The following is an 11,191-nucleotide window of genomic DNA, read 5'->3' on the forward strand; positions in this document are numbered from 1 at the left end:
CTCGATCCCGTTCTCCATCTCATTCTCGACCAAGAAGGCGTCATAGATCACGGTCAAGGTAGGGCTTCAATTTAGCTTGATTGCAGAGATTGGGAACTGATTCTTATGAAGTTGCCATTTAATGTAATGTTCTCAGTCAAGGTAATGAAGTTTTTAATGATGTTGAGCTGTGAGTGTTTTAGGCCAAATGAAAATGACACATTCAGTAAATAAGCATGTTCAGGAGTTTTCTTCATATCAGTTCATGAGAAGATTCATATAGGGACTTGCACTGACTGGGGAAAGAACGGGGTACTTAATGCTGAGTGTGGCATTTGGTAGTGGGAATTGTGTAGCCTTTTAGCAGGTAGGTTTAATGAAGATTTTGCAACTTTACAATCAATTCCCTGAGGCTAAATTTCCTCAAATCTGAAAATTAGGTAGTTGCTTTTCATTTTAATTTCTGATTGTGACAGGTCTTACTCTCCTAGAAGGCGACCAAGCCCAAGACGACGACCATCTCCAAGGAGGAGGAGTCCTCCGAGGCGAATGCCTCTCCCACCCAGACACAGAAGAAGCAGATCGCCAGTGAGGAGGTAAGATTCCCTTTCTTTGAGACACCTGAAAATGTTATACTTAGATTTAGAATGTAATGACGGTCATTCCTGAAAACTCAATGTTATCAAAATCACCTTGTTCATCTTAACTCAATACTGTAAGATATAATTTGAGTGATGTAAAAACTGCCATGTCATATTTCATAAGTATGGGGGGGCACTCTAGTTGCTGTGGGATGATTTCTTCTAAAATCAAATTATTGCTGAGAATTCCACTTCTTTGAAAATTAGCAACTTCAAAACTTCCTTGAAATAGCTCTGGGTAGCTCCCAGCATAGACAGACATGACATCTTTTGTAACTGTTTTTTTCCCCACTTGAGGGAAAATGTTGAACAATTTACTATGAATTTTACTTTTAGGGATTTTTTTATTACGAGTCACTTTTCCATCACATAAAGTTAAGGTCAAAATTAAACTTTGACTTGAAATGTATTTCTTCATGTTCTTTTGCATCAGTAAATAAAAATATTTTCAGATTGGCTCTTTAGTGTTGAAGTTTATATTTTTGATGGCACAAGCAATTTTTTTAGTAGGAAAGCTCCGAGTTGTACTGCAGAGAATTGTATACTTAGGGTAATGTCAAAATAGATCTTCCTCTTCATAGGAAGAGAATAGATTCCTATTTTCATCGTAGAAAGAGAATTAGTGATGCTTCCTGTGTACAACAGTTCTTCCTTTTTAAGAAGGAACAATTCTTCCTTTTTTTGTTCATGACAAGGTGATAAGTACTTTTTTGAGTTTGTAAAGATGCTCATTTCACACAGTTACTATGAGAACTGTGAAAAGTATCAAATATATATGTTTCAAGATGTACAAGAGCTCCCTTTCAGCAAATGTTTATCTCACTCAAGGTAGGGTTTCTTTTTTCCAGGTTCTCAGGAATTCTGCAGCCAAAGGTGGATTCTGCAGGTACACAATTACAACAGAACTTGCCACAAATTTTGCCGCAGAATTCTAGAGGCCCTACCTTTTTAAAATTGCAAAGTAAATTTGAAAGTCTAAAACATAAGGAGGAATATACTGATTCAGAATTGTTAAGCTGTCTGAATTTTTTTCTTCCTGGTATAAAAACTTTTTAGCATACTTGCCCACTAAACTCTTAAATAGATCTGTTTTGAAGTTTAAATCACATGTGCTAACACGGAGAATTCTCTTAACCATCCAAAAGTTAGAAAGTCCAAAGAAAACTAATTGTACCCAGGAGAAAAGCTTAGTTGTAGTCCGTAGATTGACAGAAAGCAAGTAAAGGTAACACTAACAATTTTTTTTGTTCACTGTAGTTTAAAGGTAACTGAAAGATGAATTGTTAATCTCTTCTACAAGCTATATGTTGAAGGCTGTCCACCATGTTTTGGAAGTGCTGTTGTATGTGGCTCTCTATGTGCTTGCAAACAAATGCAATTCTGTGTTCCTGCTGAAACATTTCCTAAGCTGACTAGTCATTGTCTAATGTTATATTTGATTTGCAGGAGAAGACGGTCATCAGCATCTTTATCTGGTAGTAGCTCCTCTTCCTCCTCCTCACGTTCCCGATCACCACCAAAGAAACCACCTAAAAGAACTGTATCCAGTCCTCCTCGTAAAACACGTAGGATGTCTCCTTCTGCAAGCCCTCCTAGGCGGAGGCACAGACCATCTCCACCAGCAAGTCCACCTCCAAAACCACGTAGATCTCCAACGCCTCAGCAGTCAAATCGTTCAAGAAAAAGCCGTGGCTCTGTTTCACCTGGCAGAGCGTCAGGTAACAAATTTTTTCAGCACTTTAATCTTTTTGTGCTTTCATTTTCTCAAAGATGGTATTTAACAGTTTGTGAGAACAGAAAAGCATGCACAGATATTAAAAAAAAAAAAGTTACAGCAAAGTTATTTGACTTCTGTCCTTTAGCACCCAAACATAAGAGTACTGAAAAAAGAGAATCTCCTTCACCAGCACCAAAACCAAGGAAAGCTGAGCTGTCTGAATCGGGTATGGTTCTCACTTTTCACCACTGGTTTTGGGTGGGGTTTTTAATCAGGTGTATGACAATAAAAGGTACTAGTAAAGTGCCAAACCCTATTGATAAACTGGCATTGAAAGAAAGATTTTTTTCAGAAGCATAAAAATAATCACTCATACTGCCTAGGGTCTTTCATCTGAGCTTTCTTGGAAAAAGCTTAGCCAAAGAATACTCCAGACTCAATAGAACCTTAAGATGAGGAAAGTTAATTTAAAATAAATAAATGCTTGATCTACTGTACTTAATTACTTCTGCCTCAATAAGACAAATTTGTATTTTATTTTTTTGTCTGAATGTATATTTTCAGAAGAAGATAAAGGAGGTAAAATGGCTGCAGCAGATTCTGTGCAACAGAGGCGTCAATACAGAAGGCAAAATCAACAGTCTTCATCTGGTATGGATAATGTACATTTCCTAAAATTGGGTTGTACCTATTTACCACTCATAATCAAGTACTTTTATTCTTTGTGAAAGTAGTGTGAGCAATAATTAAGTTAATTTTTTAAACGGTTATCGTATGTACCATTATGAATTTACATCTTTAAAAGTTGCACTTCTAAACTCTTACCATCACACACAAATATTGTTTACTATCATAGAATCATACTACAGTTTACTTAATCTATTGATGCATTAGGCTATTTTCTGTTAATTTGGACTTCTGTTTGCTTGAGGTCAGTAAGATAACCTGGACTTGGTGTAGGTTTTTGTCCACTTTGTTTCTATATATAACAGCAGTTGATTTAACTAGCCAGGTAACTTAAAAGAAGAAAAATGTGATGTGGACAGTTGCTGCAAATTTTATTACCCAACTCTGATGGATTTATTTATCACTTCAACTAATGTTTGTAGTTGAATTGCTTCTCAACAGAGGCTTCTTGTTTTGCAGGAGTGGAAGTTAGTGTAAACAGCAGTATAACCATATCAGTAACTGTGTAATGAGTGTCATGAGAACCATATTCCAGAGAATAATTCTTCTACATTTATAGATTCTGGCTCCTCATCTTCATCTGAAGAGGAAAGACCTAAAAGATCCAATGTGAAGAATGGGGAAGTTGGTAGACGCCGACGCCATTCACATTCACGCAGTCCATCACCATCTCCACGAAAACGACAGAAGGAATCCTCCCCTCGGTAATTTCTTCTTAAGCTGGGCATAACTGATACCTTTTTTTAATAACTGTTTAATGTTGTGTTTATCTGCTATGCAACTGTTGGCAACTACCCAAAAGAGTTGTTGTGCCCATTTAGCCCAAAATTGTGCAAGCAGATAATCCTTTTTCTCCAAAGTAACTGTCAAAAGAAAATGAGGATCTCAATGCTGGTTCTAGCAAGCTTCCTCTATAGTGATGTGATTGTGTTCTGGCCTGTAAACGCTTTATTAAAAGCCCCTGCTATGAACTAAACTTGTGGAAAAGTTAATGGAATTCTCTTAAAATTGCTAGCCTTTGGAAATCACAAAGATAAATTTTACTTTTTTTTTTTTTTTTTTTTTAATATGCACTGCTTTTTATTCTATTTCCTTGAAGTATCTTCCACTCACTGCCCGTCAAAAACGGGATGCTGGATTAGGTGGACCTTTGGTCTGCTTCAAGATTGCATTCCTCTTCTGAACGTTTGTTGAGAATTACCCTGAAGTTTATTTGAACTTGCTCATTTTTGCCTCAAATACATGGCAGTTAGATGTTTTGTTTTGTTTTTCCTCCACTGCTATCAGGATGCAGATGGAAAAGAGGTGGCAATCACCAGTGATGAAAAGGTTGGTTAGAAATTAATCTGTTAAACAGGATTTGCATATCAAAAGTAATTTAGGCTCTTACTTATTTTGTCATGGACAAGTACTTCTGCCCCTTGGATTTGCACACTCAAAGCAGTAAGGTGAAAGAAATTCAGTCTGATCTGTTCCTTGTTGGTTTGTATTGGGGACCGTTTCACTGGCAGGGAAAAAAAGACTAAACAAAAGAAGCACCTATACTATCTCCTGAAAGAGAGACTACTTGATAATTCTAATAAGCCTGTAACAGCTAATAACACTAATGTTCTCGTTGATGCCTGAAAATAACTGAATACTTGCCCTTCATATTACGACTAATACGACTTGTCCTACATATTACTTCCATGGACTTGCAAAAGGGGATAAAGATCTTGATGTTCTGGGTCACACTTAATTTGTGTTTTCAGTACTCTCATTCTTCCCATCCATAAGGTGTTTGGAGCTAGCAGTTGTATTCTAATAGCTAACACTTACTTTCTTATGTAGGCAGTATTATTAACTCTTCTATTTGTGGAATTGTTTGGTATGTGTTGATCTTGGAACGTTGGAACCTCAGTGTATGATCGGTTTATTAATCTGATATAATCACCCATGTGAGCAATCTGTGAATTAAGACCTGGCTAGAATACGGTTGCAGCATACATAATGATATGAGCTTGTGTGACTGCTTCTACCAATGTAGTCCATTCTAATCATGTATCTTGTCATTTATGAAACAATTGTATGTAAAACAGATTGGAATTCAAAAATCTTAAACTTTGCATAAAACTTGCATTATACTAAATTCACCTATTGCTTATTATGTAAATGCTTAAACATATTAATTAGGGCAACCATGACATTCAGAGGCTGTTTTTTTTCTGGATCATAGAAGAATGTGTTTTGGAGCAAACTCTTACCTATAAAAAGTGTAATTCATTGCCTTGGAGAACAACAGCCAAGGAATAATGTTTTTTCTTTACAAAATGCTAGTTTTCCTCCCTTTGTAACTTCAGGAAAGTACAAGCATTATTGAAACTTCTCTGGAAGTCTGTTTTAAACCTTATCTTGCAGAGCAGAAAATGGCTTATTTTGTGATAACTTGAATCTAGATAGCTTCAATTTTGCAACAACTCTGATTAGTTATTCTTAGCATTTCAAGGAATAAGTTATTTTGGATTTCAGATGTGTAGATAAAAGCTGTTTTCAAATTTCACACTTTAAATTGATCCAACTTCAGACTCTTGCTGAAAGCATTCCCAGTTCCTCCCTGATATCTAGCAGTCATATTACTGTGTGATGATTGAGAGTTGTTGTTCTTGAATCAGTAAGCTTGTCTGACTTCATTTCATGATCACTAGATTCAACCTAAGGAAGGTGGCAGAAAGGAGCTTTCAGGAGAAGAAGATAAGAGAGTGGGGCTTCCTCTTTGGTTGCAGGGTGCAAATAGATCAGGTTAAGCAGAATGTGAAATTCTTGTCAGTGGTGTTGTAGGGTCTGAAAATTACAATGAAAATCTATTATGTCACTCTGTAGAATCACTTATATATATACATTTTCCCCATTAGTGGTTCTACTAGAATTAGAAGTACACGAGCAAGATGCTATTGTATACTGAAAGCATAATTTTTTTTTAAATCTCACAGCTCAGTTGCAATTTTTCTGAGTAATCCCTTTATCTCCTTAGTAGGAGGAGGAGAAGTCCATCACCTCCACCAGCCAGGCGACGGCGCTCTCCATCGCCTGCCCCTCCTCCTAGGCGGCGACGGTCACCTTCATTGCCTCGCCGAAGGTACTATATTGCATTTTTGTTGTGAAATGATTGTTTCTTGTTTTGTTGACTTGGCAACTATGGTGTGTAAAAGTAAATGCCAGAATACAGGAAACCCGTTCTTTGATTCACAGCTTTACTAAGGGGAATGTAGTTTTGCTGCCGAGATTTTCTATGGTAGGCATGTGGTCTGGATACAGTTTGATTGCCGTTACCAGGTACTGAATAACATCTATTAAGTTGATTTTTCCAAAAAGTCTTAATTTAATAAAGTTTTGAAGAATTTCAGAAGAATGATCATGTAATCATTTGAAACTAATTCACATGGCTGTGTGGCACCTGAACATCTGTTTTCTTTCTAGGTCTCCATCACCACCCCCACGTAGACGCTCACCTTCACCAAGGAGATACTCTCCACCAATACAGAGACGATACTCTCCTTCTCCACCTCCTAAGAGAAGAACAGCTTCTCCTCCTCCCTCTAAACGACGAGCATCACCGTCTCCACAGTCAAAACGCAGAGTCTCCCATTCACCACCACCAAAACAAAGGAGCTCTCCAGCTGCTAAAAGGCGTTCACCTTCAATATCTTCCAAGCACAGGAAGGGTTCTCCTCCCTGTAGGTCTAATCGCGAAGCACGTTCTCCACCACAAAACAAAAGGCATTCACCTTCACCAAGACCTAGAGCTTCTCATACCTCTGCAAGCCCACCACCACTGCGAAGGGGAGCTTCAGCTTCACCGCAGAGAAGACAGTCTCCATCTCCAAGCACTAGACCCATCAGGAGGGTGTCAAGAACACCAGAACCTAAGAAGACAAAGTAAAAAAAATCAGTCTTATTTGTTGGTGGTAGTTTGATTTTAAAATATATATATATGTATATATATATATATATATTTAATAATACAATGAGAATAGCTAGGGGATCACATGAAAATGGTTCTCATGTATCTTGAGGTCACTCAAGTAGTGAGGGCTCTGTTGGCTTTCATAGAACCAACCTGTATGTGATTTTTCTGAAGTTTATTTTAATCAGTGTTTCCAACCTTATGTGCGGTGTGGGGAGAAGCATTACAGAGGATCTAGAGTCTGAGGGGTCTTTTTAGTAGCCTAACAACTTACTGGGAGTGAGCAGATAAAAAGAACTTACAAACTTTTTTCCTAGCTTTGCAAAGTGAACTTTGCAGTTAGCTTTTAAATAAAACAGAATAGAACTGATACTTTTAATTAGTTCATAAATCATTTCCCATGTGGTTATGGAAGATAAATACTTAAAATTTTATCAGTTTTTAGTGTGATGTTACTGTTATGAGCAGATTGTCAAAAGGTTGGTGCTGGCTTACTCTTTCAGCAAGAAAACATAGCTGAACAAAAAGGTTTGCACTCTTCCTTCATTGGATGATAAAATAGCATTGCATATAGCATTCTCTTGAATTCTAATGAGGTTATAAATTAGTCATATCAGAAAAAGAAAGGGAGCAATCGTTCTTGAACAACAATAGCATTATTGTTTAACAAGCTATCAAGTTGCAATATCCTTTTGCGTAATGGATACACAATGGTATGAGATCATTTTGCCCTTTGTAACATATGCCAGCACAGTAACTAATTTAAGTGGCTGCTTAACCAACTTAAAAATACAAATGTTCATTTGACTTTCTGTAATTTTTACTTCCTTTTTTCATGTCATATTTCTAACGCTAGAATCTAAGCGTGGCTTTCCTGTTTTCAAGGGCTTCCACGCCAAGTCCACGATCTGCAAGACGGGTGTCTTCATCGCGATCTGCATCAGGATCACCTGAACCAGCTCCAAAAAAACATCAAGGACCTCCATCTCCTGCTCGATCTCGTTCCCCTTCTGCAAACTGGTCACCTGCAAAAAAGGCTAAAAGTCCAACTCAGAGCCCATCACCTGCAAGGGTATTTCTTTGCTAATAACCCCCAAACAGTATTGCTTTTATATCGCAAGTTATTTTCATAAAGACTTAATGGCTGAACAGCTCTAAGCTTATTCACATGGCAAAACGAAAAATAGCCTTGGAGTGATTTTTTTGGAGTTAAAATTCTTACATCAAAACACAAACATTTCAAGCTTAACATTTCTGAGTCTGAAAAAAGTGCTGTTATAATTTTTGAAACAAAATACTTTCTCATTTCGTGAAGTTACTGGAATTACTTAAGTATTGCTTCACTTGTAATTAGTTTCATGGCCTACAAAGTGAGGTGGTCAGAATTATGCATGGCAGTGTTATTTGCAAACTATATTCATAATAAGAAAGAACAGATAATTTAGAATTCTTACCTGTTCTGTGAATGTTTCCTAGGGACATTGCATTTCTTTGGTAGAAGAGTGTTTTATGTTATCTGTCTTCTGGGATTGCTACTGTCAGTTCATTGGCATATGACTTTCCCCAAGTTCTGAAGGCAGTCTCAACTTCACTGAGTTTTGGAAGTTGCACAGTCCATCTGAATTCTCAGTATGGGTGTGGGTTTGTTCTAACTGAATTTTTAAGTCTTGGAAATGAGTTGTAATGCCTGTTGAATGGTTTGTTACAGAATTCAGACCAAGAAGGGGGTGGAAAGAAGAAGAAGAAAAAGAAGGATAAGAAGCATAAAAAGGATAAGAAGCACAAGAAACACAAAAAACATAAGAAGGAAAAAGCAGCAGCAGCTACAGCTGCTGCTGCTGTGGCTGCAGCAGATACCACCTCAGTGCAGGAAGAACAGGAAGCAGAGACAGAACCCAAAAAGGTAAGAATTTAATAGATATGACTGTTTCAGAGTCCAGTGTAAGAAAATAGGTAGAGAAGGAGATGAATGTACACAGTGCTCTGATAGCAAATATCAATCTTATTCCAAAAATGCAACTTTCATGACTTTAATTGATGATTTACAATAGCGGGAGGGCTGCAGCCCAGCTTGGCTTTCAGTATTTGAAGAAATGTTTTATCTTTGTTTCAAGGAGACAGAAAGTGAACCAGAAGACAACCTCGATGACCTAGAAAAACACCTGAGAGAGAAAGCACTGAGGTCAATGAGGAAGGCGCAAGTGTCACCACCATCTTAGGCTGAATCCTTTGATATAATGTACATTTTATTTGGTTTGTACTCAGAATTCAATTTCAAATTGCTAAATGTGTTTGAGCTTTAGAATATAACATTTGTTGTAATAATTGCTAGGTTGAGGTTCACCATGTACAAAGGGCATGGATTTACATTACAAAAGGTGTCCACAGTGTACTAGTGACATTCTTTCATTGACAGTCAACATTATTTCATTTAGAGTGAGACTTCTTAGAAGCAGTAGGAATTTGTTTTGAAGGTTTTAAACATGACCGTCAATTCCCTAGTTTCTTTGAAATTCAACAAAGCCTTTAGAATAATTTGTGAGGGTCTCATTTGACTTCTTTTGTATCCACTTACATTATGCTACTAACCTTTGTGGTTTGTAAGCTTGCCCAGAAATAAAACCACTGCAGAATTACCAAGGAAGTACATACATTTTAATGCTTTCTACTGTTGCCTGTACAGTCTCCATTAACGCAAATCAAGAATAGCAATTTAGAGTGGTACATAAATGAAAGCATGTTGTTTACCAGGACACTGTGGGTTTATATTGATGTAACATGTTGATTTGGAACACTGGAATTTCATTTGTATTTTTATGTTCTTTTTTTAAAGGGCAGTTTCCATGATCAGCAGTCCCAGAAAAATTCCTTCAGTTACATAATTTTGTGAGATGTCGTTGCCCCATTCATAAATCTTGTCTCGTTGCGGTTCTTCTGAATGGTATAAGCAACTTTCAGAGATGTGGTCTTTGAAAGTTTGAGGAACCTGAACTTTGGATATTGTCATGTTTTCACTGTTTTTTGTTTTTGTTTTTTTAACTAAAGCTATATAAAGCTTGTGGATTAAACAAAATAAATTTCTAAATTTAAACAGATGTTGGCTATTTTTATATGAACACTTATATTTGCTAATCAGCTTTCTTTTGTACAGGGTTAACAAATACACAAATAAGAAAAAATATTTGATGCAGTATGTTGGCTTTTGAAAGATCAGGACCTTCGTTTTTAACTGTCCTATAGATAGAAATATCCCTTTGATAATTCAGTGGTGCTCCTAATGTGTCTAGATTGTTTTACTCTTGTTTTGCAAGAACATCAGTCTTACCTGGTCAGCACTCTGTTAGGATGGTAATGTCTAAAAATAAGCACGCACACAAAAAAAGTTTGTCAGTGAAAACTGCTTGTCATAGGAAGTAGAATGTTTCAAAAGTATTGCAAAAAATCATGACTCTTAAATGTCAAGTTGCATAAATTTAGTTAATTAATTGTCTTCATGTAATCACTGGTTTGAATGATCATCTAAAGAATTCTGGTTGCTCACTATCTTGTATAGTCATTTTTGAAACTTGGTAGATTGCTGCTGTCAAATTTATTTAAAAATTCAAGCTCTGGTTTCGATATCAAGCCAATCCTAGAATCTAAGGCTCCTCTGAAACATACGAGCTTTTGAAAATTTTGTTCTTTGTCTGAAGTAGATGTTGTATCCACAATTAAGTGTAGATATTTGATTAGTCTTCTTACTTGACATTGTGTAGGGTTTTAAAATAAAACTGGTATTATGTAGATACCAGATGCAAGGGTTATCTTTGAAAGTTGCTTCTTTCTTCATTTGCTTATATGCTGAATCTTTTTTGTTTCTTAGCCTAGTATACATTGAATGCTACAGTGCTTGTAAACTTAGTACATCAATGCTCCAGTGTTGAGTGTCATCTGTTATTATATGTGTATAATAAATTCCAAGAATTTACTGGACAAACATATTTAGAAAAATACATCAGAGTCAATTTGGTGCTATGAAACTACAAAACCTAACAATGTATTGTGCTAATGTCATTGCTTTTTTTTTTCTGTTGTGTTTGTTTGCAGCACAAATGATTCTGAAATTCAGTCTTAAGAGACTGTATGTGTGCAGTTTTCACAAGGAGTTAACATTCTGTTCTTTACAATTTCCATCTTAATTTCATATGGATTTTTGACCTCTGCACCTTTTAATCTTTGGAGTAA

At 36.5% G+C, this 11,191-nt stretch overlaps 1 protein-coding gene across 9 annotated transcripts in view; it reads left to right on the top strand.

Moving 5' to 3' along the window:
* The window catches only part of SRRM1 (serine and arginine repetitive matrix 1), a 23,118-nt gene extending 12,709 nt beyond the window's left edge, over window positions 1–10,409 (top strand). For 3 of the 9 annotated variants that reach the window (XM_035345472.1, XM_035345479.1, XM_035345480.1), the window contains 12 exons: window positions 1–58; window positions 456–575; window positions 2,067–2,338; window positions 2,483–2,563; window positions 2,902–2,988; window positions 3,584–3,728; window positions 4,312–4,353; window positions 6,035–6,139; window positions 6,481–6,939; window positions 7,853–8,039; window positions 8,676–8,870; window positions 9,082–10,409. The exon at window positions 1–58 is cut by the window's left edge and continues 146 nt beyond it. In XM_035345472.1, the coding sequence (XP_035201363.1) occupies window positions 1–58; window positions 456–575; window positions 2,067–2,338; window positions 2,483–2,563; window positions 2,902–2,988; window positions 3,584–3,728; window positions 4,312–4,353; window positions 6,035–6,139; window positions 6,481–6,939; window positions 7,853–8,039; window positions 8,676–8,870; window positions 9,082–9,186 (1,856 nt within the window). In that variant the 3' untranslated portion in view covers window positions 9,187–10,409. The remainder of the gene's footprint in view (window positions 59–455; window positions 576–2,066; window positions 2,339–2,482; window positions 2,564–2,901; window positions 2,989–3,583; window positions 3,729–4,311; window positions 4,354–6,034; window positions 6,140–6,480; window positions 6,940–7,852; window positions 8,040–8,675; window positions 8,871–9,081) is intronic. The other 6 variants (XM_035345473.1, XM_035345474.1, XM_035345475.1 and 3 more) reach the window with 6 other exon arrangements.
* The last annotated feature ends 782 nt before the right edge of the window (window positions 10,410–11,191 follow it).

Source organism: Oxyura jamaicensis, chromosome 23, assembly GCF_011077185.1.
Source record: "Oxyura jamaicensis isolate SHBP4307 breed ruddy duck chromosome 23, BPBGC_Ojam_1.0, whole genome shotgun sequence".
NCBI lineage: Eukaryota > Metazoa > Chordata > Aves > Anseriformes > Anatidae > Oxyura > Oxyura jamaicensis.